General features: G+C 42.3%; 1 protein-coding gene across 7 annotated transcripts in view; it reads left to right on the plus strand.

The window, feature by feature from the left end:
* kitlga (kit ligand a) overlaps positions 1-21,287 on the plus strand; it is a 118,359-nt gene that overhangs the window by 95,316 nt on the left and 1,756 nt on the right. For all 7 annotated transcript variants that reach the window (XM_062547330.1, XM_062547325.1, XM_062547323.1 and 4 more), the window contains 2 exons: positions 11,873-11,970; positions 12,084-12,175. In XM_062547330.1, coding sequence (XP_062403314.1) covers positions 11,873-11,970; positions 12,084-12,175 — 190 coding nt within the window. The remainder of the gene's footprint in view (positions 1-11,872; positions 11,971-12,083; positions 12,176-21,287) is intronic.

Here is a 21,287-nt window from a genome sequence, read left to right on the forward strand (position 1 = left end):
GACCAATACATTCGTTCAATTTTTGGGGGGATTATGAAAGCTATATATTTTTGGAATCCTTAGAACCAGAAGAATCAGGAAATCTTTGTTTGACAATTTTCAGAAGTCATTAAAGCAGTCATTTTGGGTCTTGAAAATGGTGTACTATTGCATTAAAAACGCCATATAATGCTATACTGGTAGATAGGATAACATTTAACTTTTATGTATCACCACAAAACTTTCCCAGTTATTCACTTACATTAAGACAAGATTTTTTTGTAATACAAGTTTTCTGAAATGTAATGTTTAAATATGCAAATTAATATGCAAATGAGGCTTAATACTGAAATAGGTGTTCATTTGCACAAACTTCCAAACCTGACATGTACATATAATAGTAGCTATCCTTTATGGAGGATTAAGGTTTTAGCCCTTTATTATTAAAATACTTAAAGGAATACGCCACCCAAAAATGAAATTAAGCCAGTCTCGGTCACCCCCAGAGTTAGAACAGTGAAAAAAACCCGGTTAAAATCCATCCGGGCATTGTCCTGCTTTGGGAGCAGCGTTTTTAGCTTTAGCTTAGCACAGTTGCTGTAAATGAAGGGTGTCAGTTAGCACGTCCTTCAAAAAAAGTGACCGAGACATCTACATTTTTTTCTAAATATATCTTGGGAGCCATGTGTTAAATACGAGTACACATCATAATGCAAAATCAAACGAGGCTATTATCTAGGCAGATATTTACTTGGAACTATATTCGGCCTCATCACAGGCGAAGCACTGCTAGATAGGCACAAGGTTCTCATGCAGCAGCACTTGAATCCCATTCCGTGAAGTTCCAGTCGAAGTTAGGAGTTTTCAAGTGCAACGTGAGACTAGCGGTGCTCCAGAAGTATTTTAATAATAAAGGGCTAAAACCTTAATCCTCCATAAAGGATAGCTTCCATTATATGTACATGTCAGGTTTGGAAGTTTGTGCAAATTAACGCCTATTTCAGTATATTAAGCCTTATTTGCATATTCATTTGCATATTTAAACATTACATTTCAGAAAACTTGTAATACAAAAAAATCTGGTCTTAATGTAAGTGAATAAATGGGGAAGATGTGTGGTGATACATAAAAGTTTAAAATGTAACCCTATCTACCAGTATAGCATTATATATGGCGTTTTAATGCAGTAGTACACCATTTTCAAGACCCAAAATGACTGCTTTAATGACTTCTGAAAATTGTCAAACAAAGATTTCCTGATTCTTCAGGTTCTAAGGACTCCAAAAATATATAGTTTTCATAATCCCCAAAACAACTGAACGAAATTACACAAGGAAACGGACTACAATGTTAATTTTCGTTAGGTTTCGTTAAGTTTATCACAGCACCTGCTAATATCGTTTGAAAGCTCAAGTCCAGCTCTTCCACGATATCTGTGAATTATGTGTGATCTGTGAGCAATTAGGCTAAACAGAGAATGTGAATTTGGACACATTTTACGATGAAGAGTGGAATACGTTTGAAATGCTTTATTCATTTATTTCTGCTTTTGTTAATTTATCAACCTTGGGATAGTGGAATATGTTAACTTCTCAGATTATTATTTAACCTACATTATATGTTGAACCATGGTATTGAAAAGAAAAAATACAGGACAGTAAGAGCTGAACTGTTGCTTAATTGATCCAATTTCCACTACCATGGAAAAAGTGGGCCGGTATTGGGCCTGAAATTCCCGGGCTGAAAAGAGGCCCCACTCCGGCCCTGCAAGTAGGGATTATTAAAACAATATTTTAGATGGGAAAGTGCCCAGCTAGCAATTACACGCGGGCCGCTTCCGTAAAAACCTCCGGCGCTGTCGGCTGAGTTGCGGCATCGGCGCCCTGCTAGAAATTAGGAGCGGGCCGCTTCCATAAAACCTGCGGCGCTGTCGGCTGAGACGCGTCCTCGGCTGAGTCGTGGCAACCACAATTGGGCCAGGTCATTTTGCCACCTGCAGGGAGCTGCGCGACAGCTGTTAACTGGGCTCTCGGCTCAGACCCTTTTTACCAGTATGAAGCCGATTTCAACGGCTACTGCAACAATCGTCATGCATGCAGCAGTTCAAGTCATCACTGGAGTGTGCAACTTTGGATGAGAGAAGACGCCTGACTTCTGCTGATTCTGCGAAATTACGGTGAATTTGAGATAAGTCTTGTTTAACATTTCCAAAAAAGCACCAACAATTATGAGTTCCCTTAACATTTTACATAAACTCTATATTCGAGTTATTACTAATGAAATGTTGACCCACTTTGTTCGAAGTTCCTTCGTCCTATCCCTCCAGATGAAACGAAAAGAATCTTTCTTCATTCAGAAATGTAATTCAATTAACAATCATTATTTAAGTCAAGACAACAACCGAAAATTCTTTATCAAGCCTGATTAAAGTAGCCTATAGTGCATGGTGGGGATAAATAAGGTGTAGCCTAACGATAGCTATTAGCTCAAAGGTAAACATTTGGCTAAGGGGCTAAAACTAGCTGGGGTGTTAGCTCATGGTTTCTTTGCAGCTTGGATGCAATTTATGGGTAGGCTAGGCCTATTATTTACGAGCTCAGTCTTTGACTTAATAAATTGGAACAAAATCCTACTACTTAGACTATTTCATTTTTATTCTGTAAACTGGTATGTCTCGTGTCTCTTTCCCATACTTTAGTACTGGTCCAGTAGGCTAGCATATTACGGTTACAGAGACGTGCTTCACTGAGTGACATGCTGCCCTCTTCTTGTGTTTTTTTTTCCGCTCAGATGCAGTCTGCCGGAATTGACTAAAGACTCCACAGAAAAGCTCTTCGTCACCAGGTGGCTGCAGCTGGCCTCTGACAGAGATGGTGACTGAAGCCAGAGGGCAAACCGGTAGACATCGTAGATAAGTTTCAAACTGAAATGTAGTGGACTAAAGTTAAATGTTTCAAAGTATTTGAAACCCTTGTTAGTTTTACATGAATGCTGTGATGTATGGTCCAATAAAAATGCTTTAAACTTGAAAACTGCCTATAATTTATATGCAGATTAGGCCTAGCTTGTAACATACATCGACTGATGCAACCTGGACACATCATCAGTGATGTTACCTGGGGTCACAGAGTGTTTCGGGTCTTTCAAGCATCATACACTCTCACCCAGGCGACCCAGCTGGGGTTGATCAGGCCCTAGCTTGTGTCCAGGTAGCGCTACCGCACCCATGGTTCTCCTCTCCTTAACCACAGCCACCTTGAGGCAACCTCTGCTGCCTCCGTGACCTTCTTAATGGCCCTTCGCTTACTGGCCCCTGTGATGCCCAAGATGTCATAGGCCCTGCAGAGAGACTGGCCAGTGAACCCTCTGCATCCCACCTCGATGGGCTCACACCGTGCTCTCCACCCGTTACTCCGACACTCCTCCACTAGCTCAGCAATTTTGCCCTCTTCCTCTCATTAGCCTCCTCGATACGGTCCTCCCAGGGTACAGTGAGTTCCAGGAGAACGATCTGCTTGGAGGCCTCAGAGATAAGCAGCAAGTCAGGCCGCAGTGTTGTGGTGGCGACGGCCTCTGGGAATTTCAGTTGCTTCCCCAGGTCAACTTTCATCTCCCAGTCTTGTGCTGTCGCTAGGAGTCCAGATGAGGTAGCCCTGGCAGCTGATGGTGGCTTGTCCCCAGCCTGGACGAAAGCGATAGAGTGCTTCACTGGGCGGAGACGCTTGCATTGGCCAATCCCACAGCTGATGGTGTTTGCTATGGCCTTTAGAACTTGGTCATGGCCCCAGCGGTAGAGCCCCTTGCCCAGGGCCTTCGAACAGCAGCTGAGGATATGCTCCAGGGTCCCCCTCTTTAAGCAGAGGTTGCAGGCAGGTGATTCTACTAACCCCCAACTGAACAGGTTGGATGGGCTTGGTAGTACGTCGTAGACAGCCTGGATCAATGCAATGGGGCTCAGCTTTCCACAGCTCTGCCCAGGAGACTTTGCGGTCCACTGCATGCTCCCATCTTGTCCAGGCTCCCTGCTGCCGCATTCCAACCATCCTGCTGGCCCGCTCCTCCTCTACTGCTGCCCGCACCTCTTGCTGCACCAGTGATCTCTGGTCCTTCCCCTGCGCGTTGTCATAGCGAGGTGTTGTGCTGCTACCCAGGCCCGCTCTTCCTTGAGTCACTGTCCCAACCAGTGCCCTGTGCCGCAGCCGCGACCGCGACTCAGCCACATCCACAGCCTCTGCTGCCCTCCACTTCCGCCCAGTCCTCACCTCGATCCCAGCCTGGGAGACCTTTGGATCCTGCGATTCTCTGTATTGCAGCACCTCCCTAGCACGGCCCACCTTGAACTCCTCATTCAGGCTGCTGATGGGGAGCTTCAGCTTGTTGTTCTGCCCATACAGGGCGATGCTGCTCAGGCTTCGGGGTAGGCCCAGCCATTTCCGTAGAAACCTGCTGACTCTCCACTCAAAGCCCTCGATGGTGGAGATTGGAACCTCATAGATCAGAAGGGGCCAGAGGATTCGTAGGAGGATGCCGTGTTGATAAATCCAGGCCTTGAACTTGCCAGGTAGGCCTGACTTGTCCACTGTGGCTAGCCAGGCTTCTAGTTCAAGGTTGGTAGCATGGATGGCTGCCGTGTCTTTTAGGCTGCAGTCAAACACCTTTCCCAGGCTCTTCACTGGTTTCTCAGTGATTGATGGTATCTGGGTAGTGCCAAGTGTGAAGTGGAACTTGTTGGTGACCTTTCCTTTCTTCAACACCAGGGATCTGGATTTTGCTGGCTTGAAGCACATGCGTGCCCAGGTGGTCATCTCTTCCAGGCCCTTCAGGATCCACCTGCTTCCTGGGATGTGTGGTGTAGTCACTGTCAGATCGTCCATGAAAGCCCTAATGGGCGGCTGGCGGACACCAGACTTGGTGAGGGGACCTCTGCACTGGGCCTCTGCAGACTTCACCAGCATGTTCATGGCGAGTGCGAATAATATCACTGAAATTGTACACCCAGTGATAATACCCTTCTCAAGCCTGTGCCAGTCTAATGTTGTAGACCCAGTAGAGACTCTCAGACTGAAACTGTCGTAATAGTCCAGAATGAGGTGTCTAAACTTGTCCGGGATGTGGTGCCGACGAAGGGCCTCCTCAACCAGTTTGTAGGGCAGGGATGGGCAACTGGCGGCCCGCGGGCCGCATGCGGCCCGCCTCCTCACTCAGTGCGGCCCGCGGATGATCATTTTTACTGTGATTAAAAATGCGTGTTTTTTTTTTTTTTTTTTTTTACCGCACCGTCATTGTAATTATACTGTTCGCCGATAGATAGCACCTCCTATGCAAACCATGTCGGGCCCTCGGACCTTTCCCATCGCTGAGGAAAAACAGTGCACACATGGAAGAAAAGTAGAAAACTCATTTAGAAAACCGTAGGCTACCTTTCAGTCAAAATCGGAAGCAGTGTCTGTTCATGGAATGGTAAGGCAAACCCATGTCAAGTTTTGCTAGAAACTATATCAGCCATGAAAGATTTAAATTTAAGTCGCCACTACACTACAGTACAACACCTTGCGAAAAGTTATCAGAAGGAGCTTCTCGGCCGCTGTCGTAGACGACCTCAAATCAAAAGTAGGCTAGCCTACACTAACGCGACTAATTGGCAGAACTACACAGGAATCCGTCTTTTGCTGTTTCGCTTGAGCTTGCCAAAGCAAAGAAGCTATATCAGATGGCGAAATTGTTTGGGTGCGTAGTGGAGGTAAAAACTTCGAAACGGTATATTTTTGTCCCGACGCACGGTGACGCGCATAATTGTTGACATTCTGATAATGTCGAGGGGGGGAGCTGAGACAAATCATGCATGACTGCAAGTAGGCCTACTGTAGCTTACTTTTTGGCGTTGGATGAGTACAGATGTGATGGATGTTACATGTTACATCTGTACTCTCATTATGGACGTTAGGAAGTGTCTATAAATTCTTTAAAATGGAGTGGGAGCATAAATGCATTGAATATGAGGCGTGTTGCACTTCATGATGGGCCATTGTTTTTCAGTTCTGTGCCATCATTGAATGGTGATTTATGTGAGCCCTTTGCACTGAAAATAATACTAATCACTGGCTGTAAAATATTTGTATTTGTTGTTAGGGAGTCTAATGTTAAAAATGCATTTGAGCATGAAAATTGACATATTTCGTTCTTATTCAGAATTATTTTGCAGCATCAGATGTGCGGAAGTGCGCGGCCACATTTGGCCCTCTGATGGTGATGATAAAAAAAATGTGGCCCTCTTAGTCATGAAAGTTGCCCATCCCTGTTGTAGGGTATGGACCCATAGGCGTTTGTAAGGTCCAACCACAGCACCACCAGGTCTCCCTTGTTCTCCCGGTCTTCCCTGATCAGTTGTGTGACCACGCCTGTGTGCTCCAGACACCCTGGCACCATTGGGATCCCTCCTTTCTGGACCGAGGTGTCGATGTTTGAGTTCCTCAGGAGGTAGTCAGTCAGTCGCCTGGCCACAATGCTGAAGAATATCTTCCCCTCAACACTGAGCAGCGCGATGTTTCTGAACTGGTCGATGGATGATGGTAGTCATTGTCTGGAGGCGTCAATCAGCGCCACCCTTGGCTCTTACTTCCAAGATGGTGTTGGCGTCTTCGTCAAACCGGAGCCACTTCTTCTCCTTGTTCGCTTGGGGCCATTTTACCCGCCGCTGTTCTGATGTTCTACATGGGTTCGGGGCTTGTGTCACTCGGAGGTTCTGGACACTGTGGTTTGGCTCCGGGCCTAGCTCCTCCTGTGTCTCACCAGGGGTGATCCCTGAGCACTGTGTCACAGGTACCGTCTACACGCATCTCATCTTGGCCTGATGGATCTTCAGGCCACGTGGGTTTTTGTATAAAGAACTGCTTAGCAATTCTAGTAACTTGACACGAATGGAAATCAATAAAACCCAGGCAAAGAACTGGATGGATGGGGGCTTTACATCGGGGTTCCGCAATAGGCCGCATTACAGCCGAGCGCTCAGAGAGCAATCGGACCTAGATTCATGCCGAGGATTGGCCGAGTGTTTTCGCCTTAATCGGGCCGCGTTACAGCCGAGCGCTCGGAGAGCAATCGGACCTAGATTCACGCCCGAGGATTGGCCGAGTGTTTTCGTTTTAATCGGGCCGCGTTCGGCCCGCACAATTTTAGTGCTAGATTTCCATAAACTTTGTTCAGTGAACGGGTAAAACCGTCCGTTAAATCAAGAAATACGATCTTTTAGTTTGGTAGTTTGTTACCTAGCAACCACAACGTGTAGTCATTCAAATATTAGTAGTATCCTGCTCATTTTCCACAGAGCTTAGTGTAGTGGGCAAGTAATCGGGTTGCTACTCCGTGATCTAAGGTTTGAATCTCAGCTGACGCAATGTCTTTTTTTTTTGCATGCCACAGTACGAACGACTTCTTCTCTTTTCTTAGATGACATTACCTCGCGGCCAGTTAGAAGTAGCGCGTTACTGTAACTCAATTACTTTTTCAAGTAACGAGTAAAGTAAGGGATTACAATGGCAAAATCAGTAATTCGATTACCGTTACTTTCCTGCAAGTAGGCTGCGTTACTGCGTTACTAAACTGTGATTTTAATTGCTTTGTGAGACTGTCTGGTGACAATCAGTATAACGTCCAACGCATGCAGGTCAACAGAGTGCGGGAGAGAGCATGGCCATGCTGCATTTAATAGCCTAGCCTACATGAGTTGGGGTTTTCCTAAACTTTTCCCATAGTTCGGGACTTGGACTTCTTTTGTTTATCTTTACTTCACTTTTATTGTTCTTTCTACTTTCATTTCATTCGATGACTTATGCTTTCCCCTAGCTTTCACTCTGGACTGATGCTTCAACTCAAATGTTTTTTCAAATTCGAAGTTGAGGTTGTTGACGTTCAAACTTTTTTCAGTGGACATTATCAAGTTTGTACCATCGGAGTCTTTGCGAGACAATGAGTAAAATGTCCGTAAATAATAGAGCCTGTATCATCTGCGTTCTCTGTAGTCACTTTCAGACATAGCCCCTGCGATAGCCTCTGAGGTTTGCCAAGCGGAGGTCCGACTCTTCGGTTAATTATACAGAATCGATGTGTGTTTGAGTGAGGGGTGGCGCAGAATGCCAGCCGCTGTCACAGGACTTTTTATTTTACCACCGACAGCACGCCCATTCCGAATATTATTGCAACAATGCAGCATGTATTCTGTTACATCCTCAGCATTGATGAAAGATTGGAGCGTGACATGCAGGTTAACTGCGCAACGTTTAATTGAAACTCAGCAGTGACGCTCGTTGTTCATTTAATATATTCTGAATGAATTCACGTTCTTTATTTACAAATGTGTTGCATGCAGTTCATAGTTCACAGAACACATTTATGCACAACACTGCATTTGATTCTATTTTATATGATGGAATATGCAGAAAGAATAAAAATAGGCTGAAAGGTGTATTGCTTTATTGCATATATTATTGCATATATTGTATTGCATATTCAGGTTGTGTAGCCTAGCTAGTGTGTTTTTGAAAAGTAACTAAGTAAAGTAATTAGTAAAGTAACTAATTACTTGTGGGGGAAAGTAATCAGTAAAATAACAGGATTACTTTCTCAGATAAGTAATCAGTAATCAGCAACTAATTACTTTTTCCAAGTAACTTGATCAACACTGCTCGCGGCAAATAAGAGTTTGTGCTAGTTTTATTTCAGTTATGAGTTCAGTTGAGTAGAAGTAGGCTTCAGTAGTTGTGAGTAGAAAGGTTTCTTGGTGTTTTGAGCCCCCAACATCGTCTTCAAGGCAGCGCTGCCTGGATGGCGCTGGGGTTAGGCATGGGTTAAGGTTAGGGTTAGGGTTAGGAGTAGGATTAAGTGCCTTTAAGTCAACAGTGGCAGCGCTGCCTGGAAGACAACTCAGAAAACAACTCTTTGAACTAGCTTGCCTTTGATCAAGCTACCACATGACCACTCATTAGCTTAATATTTGTATAATCACTTCCATACATTGTAAGTAACCCAGACATGGCAAAACAGCTAAAACCTGTTAAAAACTAAATTAGGCCTAGCCTACTGTAGAGCTGGTAAATACACAGGCCTATTGACAGGGTACATGGACGTTAGACATCGGGTGTAAATAGTATTGTTGATTATAGACACTATTTACATCCGGGTGTAAATAGTAATGTTGATTATTTGCACTTGTTGATTATTTTCACCCGGGTGTACATAGTATTGTTGATTATACAGTATTTACACCCGGGTGTAAATAGTAATGTCCATTATTTGCACCCTGGTGCAAATAGCATCTGCCTTAAAAATGCATGACGTGCAAAAATAAAAAAAATATCTGCTGCTTCAGCCGCTGCACCGCGGTACTCGGGCCCTAACAAAAATGAAATTAGAAAAAGCATATGATTAAAAGAACGAGCACTAATTTTAGTAAAATGTTCTCAATACTACAAACACTTATTTTTTAGGACACATATCATTGAATCATTCCATAAATATTATGTTCATCATCTTGTCCAGCTCTTCAGTAGGCTATAGCTCTAACCCTCATATCAAGATAGCTATTAGGCCTATGTAATTTTTATTGGTAACTGCTAAATGTAATCATGTGTACATTTTGCTTACTGAATGTTTATTGAAGGTTTAGTTGGAATTACATTTTCTTCAACAATCATCCCATTTTTAAAGAACTATAGGCATGGGCATGATTCGTACAGGCACTGCATTCATATTATTATCAGTTTCAGAATATTTGAACGGAGTGTCTATTTGCACCCCTGGTGCAAATAGCCTAGGCCCCATAGCTGAGCTATGACCATCTTGGCAGGAGATGTCCTATCTAAGTCCTAAATCTAACAATTTAGGATTATTAAAACAATATTTTAGATGGGAAAGTGGTGCTAAATTTCCACAAGGTTTGCTCAGTGAACGGGTAAAACCGTCCGTTTGTAAGCAAAATCAAGAAATGCGATCTTTAGTTTGTTTACCGTTACCTAGCAATCACAATTTATATGCAATATCTCCAGCAATTTCTCCACAGGCTGTAGTGTAGTGGGTATGTAATCGGACTTCAGCTCAGGGATGTAAGGTTCAAATCTCTGCTCAGGTGATGCCTTTTTTTTTCATGGTACGAACGACTCTCTCTTTTCTTAGATGACGTTACCTCGCGGCAAATAAGAGTTTGTGCTTTTTGAACCTGTTAAAGATGAACTAGTTTTATTTCAGTTTTGTACAGTCGAGTAGAAGTTTAAGTCAACAGTGGCAGCGCTGCCTGGAAGACAACTCAGAAAATAACTCTTTGAACTAGCTTGCCTTTGATCAAGCTAGGCTACCACATGACCACTCATCAGCCTAATATTTGTATAATCACTTCCATATATTGTAAGTAACCCAGACATGGCGAAACAGCTAAAAACTGTAGAGCTGGTAAATAGCCTACATGCCTATTGACAGTGTACATGGATGTTAGACATCGGGTGTAAATAGCATTGTTGATTAGACACACCCGGGTGTAAACAGTAATGTTGATTATTTGCACCCGGGTGTAAATAGTATTGTTGATTATTTGCATCCGGGTGTAAATAGTATTGTTGATTATTTGCACCCGGGTGTAATAGTATGTGAGTGTCTATTTGCACCCCTGGTTTTTGCACCCCTGGTGCAAATAGCCTTGACCACATAGCTGAGCTATTTACACCCTGTGACGTAACAACAAAATAGTATTATTGACTATGGACATCTGGGTGTAAATAGCAACAATGGCTATTTGCCCTATGCATGAATAACAGTGTAACAGTGATCGCTATTTACAAATACCGGGTGCAAATAGCATCTGCCATTATAGACACCCCGGGTGTAAATAGTAATGTTCATAATTTGCACCCTGGGTGCAAATAGCATCTGCCATATTTGAATATTGAATATTATTTCAGGTTCAAAATTATTTTTTCAAGATGAATTCTTTTTTCACAGATCTTTAGTTTCAGAAAAATTAATGGTAATAGCGACTAATCATTATCCACTAGTTGTGTAGCTTATTACTGTATGAATGTTAAGTCATGCTTCATGAAGCATTAATGTAAGGTTTTATTAATGTTTAATGCACTCAAACGTCAACTATGGTAAAGTGTTGCAGATTAAATTTGAACATAATGGAAACCAAATGCAAATATATTCAGAGACAGAATGCGGACTAGCACAATAAAAGAGCATGTTTTTTATATATGTATTTGTATCTGTTATTGCAAATGAACTCTATATATGGATTGAAAAAATAAAGAGGTGGTTGTATGTTAAGATGATAATAATTGAGAGTGAGAAATAGTGCTCCCTCAGTGAAAGTTGTTGATAAGGTAGTTGCATGAATGTTTATTAATATTTCGATATGATTATCTGTGTAGTTGCAATGGTGTTTCAAGATATAGAAAGATGATAAAAGAGATGCATATCTCCCTTTAGAGTTCTTGATAAAATGACAAAGCACAGTTTTGCCTTCCCACAATCCTGTTCACCAGCACTAACGCCAGCTGTTGTGTGGCAGTATACTGTCTTGTAACGGGTTGCACCCCTGTATTTGTGTCCCATTTACATAATCAGAGTTATGTACCAACACACACGGAATGGACTGTTGGAGTAATGGAAATGCTGGTGGAATGTGATAAAAAAAAGTGCACTGGCTTAAAAGCGGCTCCTAAGGTTTTTACCCTGGAGTAATGCCTATGAAGGACAATATAGCGCTACTTCTGTAGTTACTTTCATAATTGGTTATGTATATTTGGTTATGCAATGCCATAGATATCATAGATAGCAGCCAGAACAATAGTTATAGCATGGAAAACATGTTTCTGCCTCTTATCATGTACATTCTTTTTGTACACAGAAAAGATTCCATGGGTCCTTCCAGAAAACATAGAAAAGAGCCTTCTGTCACTTCTACTCATTCCAGTCATTGCCATTTTGCTTCTATTTGCTTGGAAGGTAATGTACTCAGTCTATTTTTTTTCGGTATTCTACAGCAGAGTTGTCAGTGCGTTTCCTTTGATGTGACATTTTTAAGTCGTCATGAAATTCTCTTATTACATTTTTGACAGATCAAATCTAGAAGACATGTAGAATCAAATGATGTCACCGAAGGAGTGGATGGCAGCTCACCCCAATTAGAAACTGAAGCCCTTGAGGAAAAGTAAGATATTTATACATTTACGTTTTATGTCTGCATGCAGACTGTATTTTATTTTTAGTACATGCCAAATTCACCTGAACACATTAACCTTACACCTAAACGCTAATATCTTGCAACAGCATTACAATTTTAAGCTCAACATGCCAACTATAAAGCCAGCATGTTGACATTAAACTCGAAATTTTAAGTTGAAATATCATGTTGACATTAATTTTGACATGTCGACATGAAACACAACATTTAAAAAAAATTGACATATCGTATTGACTTTAATCTCAACATTTCATTGAATCTCGGACTCAATCAATACACGTGTTTTATCACCCAGTATTTTTTACATGATCAAAAACACACCGGTACAAGCTAGTTTAGAGTTATTTTGCTCTTCTTATGTGACAACACTGCAGTCTCACCTTCGCAGTGGTGCAAAAGTGGGGTATGCAGTATGCGGAGCGTATGGGCGCACCGCCATAGCCTGGATGCCAGACCGAAGTTTAGCCCCGCCTCCATTCTTTTTCTGCAGGGAACTTCGGTCTGGCACTGCTCCGTTCAGCTGCTACTATTCGAGATACAGATCTGTTCGGACCAATCACATTTCACAGGGCGGGCTTTACGTGATGATTGACAGATGAACAGCAGTGACGTTCACGGCTGCATGCGTCCTCGTTCAACGAGTTGGGTGTGAGACCATGTTCGCTTAGGTTGATTTTGATTGCAACAGAAACGCTATGGCTATGAATGCATAATTTGTTCATGCAGTTTGGCCTTTCGTTTATCTTAGCTATTGAAACGGAGGTTTTATCACGGATTCGCACAACTATTTCTGAACACTTAGACCAACGTGGATATGTGGGAAAACTTCAGTTTCACTTTCACCAAGTTAAGAGTCATTGCACGAGAAAACCAGGCAGAACAAGCAGGAGGTGGGAAGAAGGGGGTCGGCCAAATCGGCTCATACTTTGTATATGTGATAAGTATGTGGAACTATGAACAGCTATATACTTAAAACCCTCCAGCTGTTTTTTGTTATGGAGTTCTGGGACCCGTTTCAGAGACCCTCAAAAATCCAACAATTCATTGCTGAAAATGACTGAAATTGCCATTTCTACCCTGATTATCCTGATAAAGATATGAACACGAGCTTTATGTTTCCATAGAGCTTAGGTAGAATAGTTTTAAAGACCAAAAGGTGCACTAGGGGATTATCTGCACCACTGAAAGCAGAATTTTCATCCCTCCAAAATTGGTCATTTTTAGGAGGCATTATCTCACATTCGCAGTGGCTTTGGTGGATGGTTTTACTGTTGCTGGACAGAGGAACATCTTCTGATTCAAAAACAATGGTCGTCTAATTGGGCCACACATAATGTGCGCCGTGCCAGGAGGGTCTTTCCGGTATTTTTTCGAATTTTGGAGTATAATAAACCAGGTAATAATATCTCACTATAGGGTAATTTATGGTCAATTTTTGTGTCACTGTATGACAAATTGTTAAAGAAAGCTTTAATTAACTAGAAAAGCACTCAAAGAGTGCAGACCTCTGCATGCATTGATGCTCTTGGTTGTCATACATTTGAAACTAGACTATTCAGATCGTCACCGAGTGGCCATACCATGCCATTACATCGCAAACATCTGGCATTAAATCTGTTTGTGATGTAATGCCATGGTATGGCCATGTGATGGCGATCTGAATATGGTGTATCATAGGCCAAAACACGACAAATTCTGCTAAAGACCCTCCTGGCACGGCACACATTATGTGTGGCCCAATTAGACAACAATTGTTTTTGAATCAGTAGATGTTCCTTTCTCCAGCAACAGTAAAACCATCCACCAAAGCCACTGCGAATACAAGATAATGCTTCTTAAAAATGACCGAAATTTAGAGGGGGGGACATTCTGCTTTCAGTGGTGTAGATAACCCCTCGGTGCACCTTTTGGTCTTTAAAACTATGCTACCTAGGCTCTATGGAAATATAAAGCTTATGTTCATATCTTTATCAGGATAATCAGGGTAGAAATGGCAATTTCAGTCATTTTCAGCCATGAATTGTTGGATTTTTGAGGGTCTCTGAGAGGGGTCCCAGAACTCCATAACAAAAAACAGCTGGAGGGTTTTAAGTATATGGCTGTTCATAGTTCCACATACTTATCACATATACAAAGTATGAGCCGATTTGGCCGACCCCCTTCTTCCCACCTCTGCCTGGTTTTCTCATGCAATGACTCTTAAAACAGCATGTTTGGGTGATGTTGTTCCCGTTTGTTTAAAAATGTCTGTTTGCTCGTTGGGTTAACGACACACTTCCCCAGCTGTTCATTGCATACAGTTTGAAGGAATTATTTTTAAAAACGAAGGAGGATGTTTTCCATATAGCATACCCTGCTACATATTTTTTTTGTCTTAGAATTCGTTATCAGGTGTTGTACAAGATATACTGACAGCGCAATAACTTGTTCTGTTTGGTTAGGTCTATCCAATGAGGGCAGAGCTATCCCCCCCCCCGCCCTGTATCGGTTGAATCACGCCTCGTAATCGCGGCTGAATGGAGCAGTTTCAGACTCATATTCTGACAAGAATTGAGTATGACGTCGTCAGGCTAAAACATAGCCTACAGCATTCGCAAAACGGAGAACATCTTTCACTCATCATTTTTAATTTCTTCTCACGCCTACGCCTGCTCAGCATAGCCTATTGCTCTCTCTATCTCCCTCCCTCCGAGGTAGCCTAGACCCTAGATGCTTTTCCCTAAATGAATGAAAATTGTTTTAGAAAGTTGCCGCGGTAGCCTGTAAAATGCGGCATAAAATCCTGGCTACTATGTAATTGAAACCAGACTAGGTTTCGTCTTTGTTCAGGTCCGATTATTTTCGGCTGCGCGATCATAGGCTACCTATTTAATGAATAGAAGTGAATTTGGGGAGTGAATTAGAACTAGCCACCCATTCATTTTACAGCTTAGATTATCTGCCCAAACCCGAACTGCGGGCCGGTGTTACGGATCTCCCCTCGGTTCCGTCGGGTCAGGCTCCTAATCACAGAACGCATGCCTCCGTTATAAAATAGCCTATAAATAACATTTCTAAGTAGCATAGAAAATGTAAAAACGAAATATAAAAAATGAAATACTATGAAAAAGTTGAAAGTCAAGTTTGACTAAGGTTTGTTCAAGAACTCTTCCAGAGTTTTTACCTCTAACAACACAAATCAACACAAATAAATGAACAGATAACTCAAACGTGCTGTAGCCTATGTCATACTGAAACAACCACAACCAACACAGTCTGACACGAATGACACATGGCTTAGTGCAAACGGAATTTCTGACCAAACCATTTGATTCGTGCACGAAGCGCCATCTAGCTATCATTATGTGTAAGTAACAGCGTCCCAGTCTGAGGACTCAGCGGTCTTTTGACGGCCTCAGCCGCGCTTTAAGTAGTTCACACCAGCACGGCACTTCTAGTAGGTCGTCAAAGCAGTCAAATGACCGGGGCGCGGCACTTCTAGGTATAAGTAGGTCAGAACGGCACGGCACGACGGTGTTAAAGACATGAATACCCTCCATCTTTACAATACAAACATGCATCATGTTCAGCCAGATCTGACCTTTATCATGTGTTTTGATCAGGCTCACAACACCTGATTGGAATTAAACATTTTGTAAATTTGTCTTACAGTACATTTGTCCACATTACTGCACCACTCTTCCCCCAATTTATCAATCACACAGCTAGCAGCATTTCGATCAGATTAGCCTACTCTTAAATGCTCTCAAATGGACTGCAATGTCAGTTTTAAGCTCTAGCGGTCAGTGTTGTGTATGAACGAGTTCAAAAGAACACATTCATTGTACACAGTCATTTTTCTGTGAACTTTGGACTGAACAAACACATTTGTTTATAAAGAACTTGAATTCTTTCACATTATGTGAAATAAACATCAAATGTCACTGCTGAGGTCCAATTAAACATTACAGCTACAGAGAAGACAGATGATACAGGTTCTACCTATTATTATTTAAGGACATTTTATTGTCGCGCAAAGACTCCGACGTGAGAACTTAATCTTTCTTTATTTTCCACCTACGCTGAAAAAAACGAGTTTGAATGTCAACAACCTCAATTTTGAATTTGAAAAGACACGTTGAGTTGAAGCATCCGTCCAATGTGAAAGCCATATGCAAGTCCTCGAGGGTCAAAAGGGAAAAGGCAAAACTCCCTGCCAAAATCCCCAAACGACTGAAGTCACATGCACTGCAGCCTTCAGGGGTATGATGATCTCCCAGCAACAGGTAGACAGATGGATGATAGACTAGCCTACATTGTTATATATATATGGATAAATAGAAAAAATTAACTGAACTTTGAACTAGTTCAAAATTAAAATGGGGAAATATGAACGTGAACAGTACACTTTGAACATTGTGTGAACTGAACGTTGAACTAGTTCATGAAAACTAGTGAACTTGTGAACTTGCACAACACTGCTCATGGTCCTTTAAAGGTGACCTATGCAAGTTTTTTTAGCCTAACACTTGGAGGTCCGGGGCCTTTTCAGGGACTTTGAGGCAGTCATCTATACCTTGAGATTTAAAGTTTTTCATCTAACTAAAAACATCTATGCAAAAGTGGCACATATGGTTATATTCTAGAGGTCCTCCTCAATAATTATATGAGAGTAAAGTTTTTATTATAATTCAGTGTAGACACAACTATTAAAAAAACGATTTTCAAATGTCAGAGGTCAAAGGTCAAAAGCACACTATAAGTATATCGAGCAAAAGGGGGATTCACATACGTCGCTCCTCGCCCATCGCTCCTCGCCCATCGCTCCTCGCTTCTTGCCGAAATTCTACTCGCTGGCAGAAAAAAATATCTGCTGCCGGCGTCGGTACAGCAAACATGTCCGTTAACTGTCAATCATCTCTATTCTGCATTCTGATTTGGTACTCGCTTCACTCGTTTCACTCGCATCGCTGAAAGTTAAAATTATTTTATCTCCGTACCCACCCACATCGCATCGCTAGTCCTCGCATAGCCTGTCTTGTCCACATTCCGCTAGAACACATTCACAGTTCATTGACAGTTCTCGCTCAGAGATGGGCAAGTAGCGACGTATGTGAATGCGGCTTAAGACTTTTGAAGTTTGAACCTTCAGAACAATGGTGTTGGCTCCATATAAGTAAAAAAGAACATTAAAAATGTTATGTAGTTTTACTACAAATTGGAAAAAAGTCAGACTAAATGGGTCACTTAGTGAGTGTCTCTTTCAAATGCAAATTAACGCTAGAAGTATACTCGACGCGCCCTACAATAGTAGTGATTAAATTAGTCATTACCGGTCGAACTGTGTTTTTTCCGGCCGTCCTAGTGGTCTGTAGCAGTAGAACCACACTTGCAACTTAAGGAGACCTCGGGCACGCACCCATGCTCTACTCCAGGAAGTGCCATGTAAAGTCTCATGAAAAGGCACGGCAGACTGACCGATTGAGGAGTTTTGTAAAAAATACACGCTAAAGCTGTAGGGGAAGCTCTGCAGAGACATATGCAAGCATAAAACGAGCGAAAACGAAAAGTGAAAGCGAAACCGGCGATGAAATCGCCAATCCTGCATAGTATACCTTTAAGTTAATTTTCAATCCACATGCTCGACTTTCCTGCGGCATGCCAACTTCTGATATGTACAGTTATCCTGCATTTCTGATTGGATATTAGCAGCATGAGCTCCACTGATTGGTTCATTGACGGAGGCACTTCCGCGGAGGATCTTCCTCCCTTTGGCCATTCACTTGAATGGTATTCACGAGCCGCAGGGGTCTGGAGAGTTTATAATGGGCGCTAATGGGGGTCTTGAGGAGGAAGATCCTCCGTGCAGTAATTTTCAATTCCAATAGGGGTCGCTTTCACAAATTTTACTGATTTCAGTAACATTGCGTTTGAAAAGCAATTAGCTTTATGTTTTTTTAGTTAGGAAGTTGGTTAAATATATGTATTTTGTGTAACGAACTCAGCTCGAGTCGCCACAAAATTAAAGAAATTCGTTCATAAACACGCATTCAAACTTGTACTATAATGCTGTGATTTATTTAAGTGCTTTGTGAGAGTGAGTAAGTGGAAAAAGAGAGAGAGAGAGAATAAGCCCGCAGGCCAGAGTCATTGTCCAAAACCACGGATGCGGCACAAGAAATTAAAGGAAAGACGCGCCTAAAGCGCTTCGTTTAGTCCATTAAACAAAAAGATTTACAAAAAACTCGGTCCACCAAAACAATAATAATCCACGGCAAAAAATAATCCATTCATCGAAGTGCTTGAGCAAAACAGTCTCTTAAACTCCCGCAAGCAAAAATGGAGAAAAAAGATCGCTCTCACCTCCTTGAAACAGTTGAAATGGATCCGTGAAAAAAAGACAGATGATTATTCCAACGTCGGGCGTGAAAGTATAGACGGTAGAATTCTTTAGTGTATCGGACACGATCAGGAGGATATCAGAAAGCAGCCGGCCTTCTACCTCTTGTTTTCTCATTCATTCATACATTCGTGCCCCCATTATCTTCCGCGTCCCGTTCAAAAGGCAACATGTGGCCCCAGTCGTGGCGCGACTGGCTGGGGCACCTGCACCGCACGCCGGCGACCCGGGTTCGATTCCCGCCCCGTGGTCCTTTCCGGATCCCACCCTACTCTCTCTCCCACTCGTTTCCTGTCACCCTACACTGTCCTATCTGATTAAAGGCATAAAAGCCCAAAAAAATATCTAAAAAAAAAAAAAGGCAACATGTGATTCTATCCCGAGCGCAGCCATAGGGCCCGACAGAAAAGTGGGTGCGGGTGACAGAAGAAAGTGTGAGTCTGGGGTCTGGAGAGCCGCAGGGGTCTGGAGAGTTTATAATGGGCGCTAATGGGGGTCTTGAGGAGGAAGATCCTCCGTGCAGTAATTTTCAATTCCAATAGGGGTCGCTTTCACAAATTTTACTGATTTCAGTAACATTGCGTTTGAAAAGCAATTAGCTTTATGTTTTTTTAGTTAGGAAGTTGGTTAAATATATGTATTTTGTGTAACGAACTCAGCTCGAGTCGCCACAAAATTAAAGAAATTCGTTCATAAACACGCATTCAAACTTGTACTATAATGCTGTGATTTATTTAAGTGCTTTGTGAGAGTGAGTAAGTGGAAAAAGAGAGAGAGAGAGAATAAGCCCGCAGGCCAGAGTCATTGTCCAAAACCACGGATGCGGCACAAGAAATTAAAGGAAAGACGCGCCTAAAGCGCTTCGTTTAGTCCATTAAACAAAAAGATTTACAAAAAACTCGGTCCACCAAAACAATAATAATCCACGGCAAAAAATAATCCATTCATCGAAGTGCTTGAGCAAAACAGTCTCTTAAACTCCCGCAAGCAAAAATGGAGAAAAAAGATCGCTCTCACCTCCTTGAAACAGTTGAAATGGATCCGTGAAAAAAAGACAGATGATTATTCCAACGTCGGGCGTGAAAGTATAGACGGTAGAATTCTTTAGTGTATCGGACACGATCAGGAGGATATCAGAAAGCAGCCGGCCTTCTACCTCTTGTTTTCTCATTCATTCATACATTCGTGCCCCCATTATCTTCCGCGTCCCGTTCAAAAGGCAACATGTGGCCCCAGTCGTGGCGCGACTGGCTGGGGCACCTGCACCGCACGCCGGCGACCCGGGTTCGATTCCCGCCCCGTGGTCCTTTCCGGATCCCACCCTACTCTCTCTCCCACTCGTTTCCTGTCACCCTACACTGTCCTATCTGATTAAAGGCATAAAAGCCCAAAAAAATATCTAAAAAAAAAAAAAGGCAACATGTGATTCTATCCCGAGCGCAGCCATAGGGCCCGACAGAAAAGTGGGTGCGGGTGACAGAAGAAAGTGTGAGTGACAGCTCCGGACCCTATCTGCTCAGTGCTTGCCCTGAATCACTGACCTACGCCCATAATAAGCAAGATAGATAGAGGAAAAAATAACCCAATAGTACCTGGCCAGGTTTTTTAAAGACATATACTAATTATTAAGCAACATGATTCTTACAATAATGACAATAAGAATAGCAAATTTTGTCTGCTTTGCAATGAAAATAATTATCAGGTCCTTTTAAAAACTAATATGACCATTTATGTGGCGGATGCTACAATTGTATTATTTTAATTTTCCTGAAAAGTTTAGGGAGGATTGTCCTCCCTTTCCTCAGTGGACGAGCCTCCTCTGCCTGGTACAAATAGCCCTGGCCACACAGCTACAGTAAGCTATTCACACCCCGTGATGTAACAACAAAAACACGTTGCTGTTGTGCACAAAAAATATGGTGGGCATTCGTTTGCGTCTGCAGAAAGTGAAGAATTCCCAAGGTTTCGACACTAATATCCGTTTAGGTTTGAGATGGGAAAGTTGTGTTTTATTTTCATAATCTTTGTTCAGTGAACACATACAACCGTCAGTTGTCAGTTAACAGAATTTTCGTGATCGTGATATGAACTATAAACCTGCAAATCCAAAATGGATGTGGAAGTAGATAGCTCAATGTTTAGCTTTATAGTTTGTTATGCGGGAGTCCGGGTTTGATTCCATGTAAAGTGTTTTGGGTAGAGATAAGTAGAAGTGTAAATGCGCATATGTACCAACGTCTCTGCAGAGAAGTGTGCAATTTGAGGAAGAAAAGTTCTCAAATGAAAGTTTTGATTGCAACAATTAGCTCACGCGCCAGGGTTTAAATAGCACTCATTGCCAAATACATCTAATTGTACCAGGGATGGAAATAGCATACCTTATTCAGAGTGTCTGTTTGCACCCCAGTACGAATAGCATACATTGATATTTGTACCAGGCGGGGTGTTAAGAGAACACATTGCTGTGTACACCTGTAGTCCATGGGCCAGACCGGCTACCGGTACGATCAGTGTGGGCAAATTCTAGTTGATTTTTTTATACCTACACATCCCAAGTTTATGTTTTGATATGAAAGACCTCTGAGATTGGTAATTTTTAAGTGGTTATCACCTAATGAAGTACACCACCCTCTACAATAAATCGCATGTTAGACCCTTCATTCAGAGCTTTCATTAAAGCACATTGGTGGAGCCCTCTGA

Source organism: Sardina pilchardus, chromosome 10, assembly GCF_963854185.1.
Source record: "Sardina pilchardus chromosome 10, fSarPil1.1, whole genome shotgun sequence".
NCBI lineage: Eukaryota > Metazoa > Chordata > Actinopteri > Clupeiformes > Clupeidae > Sardina > Sardina pilchardus.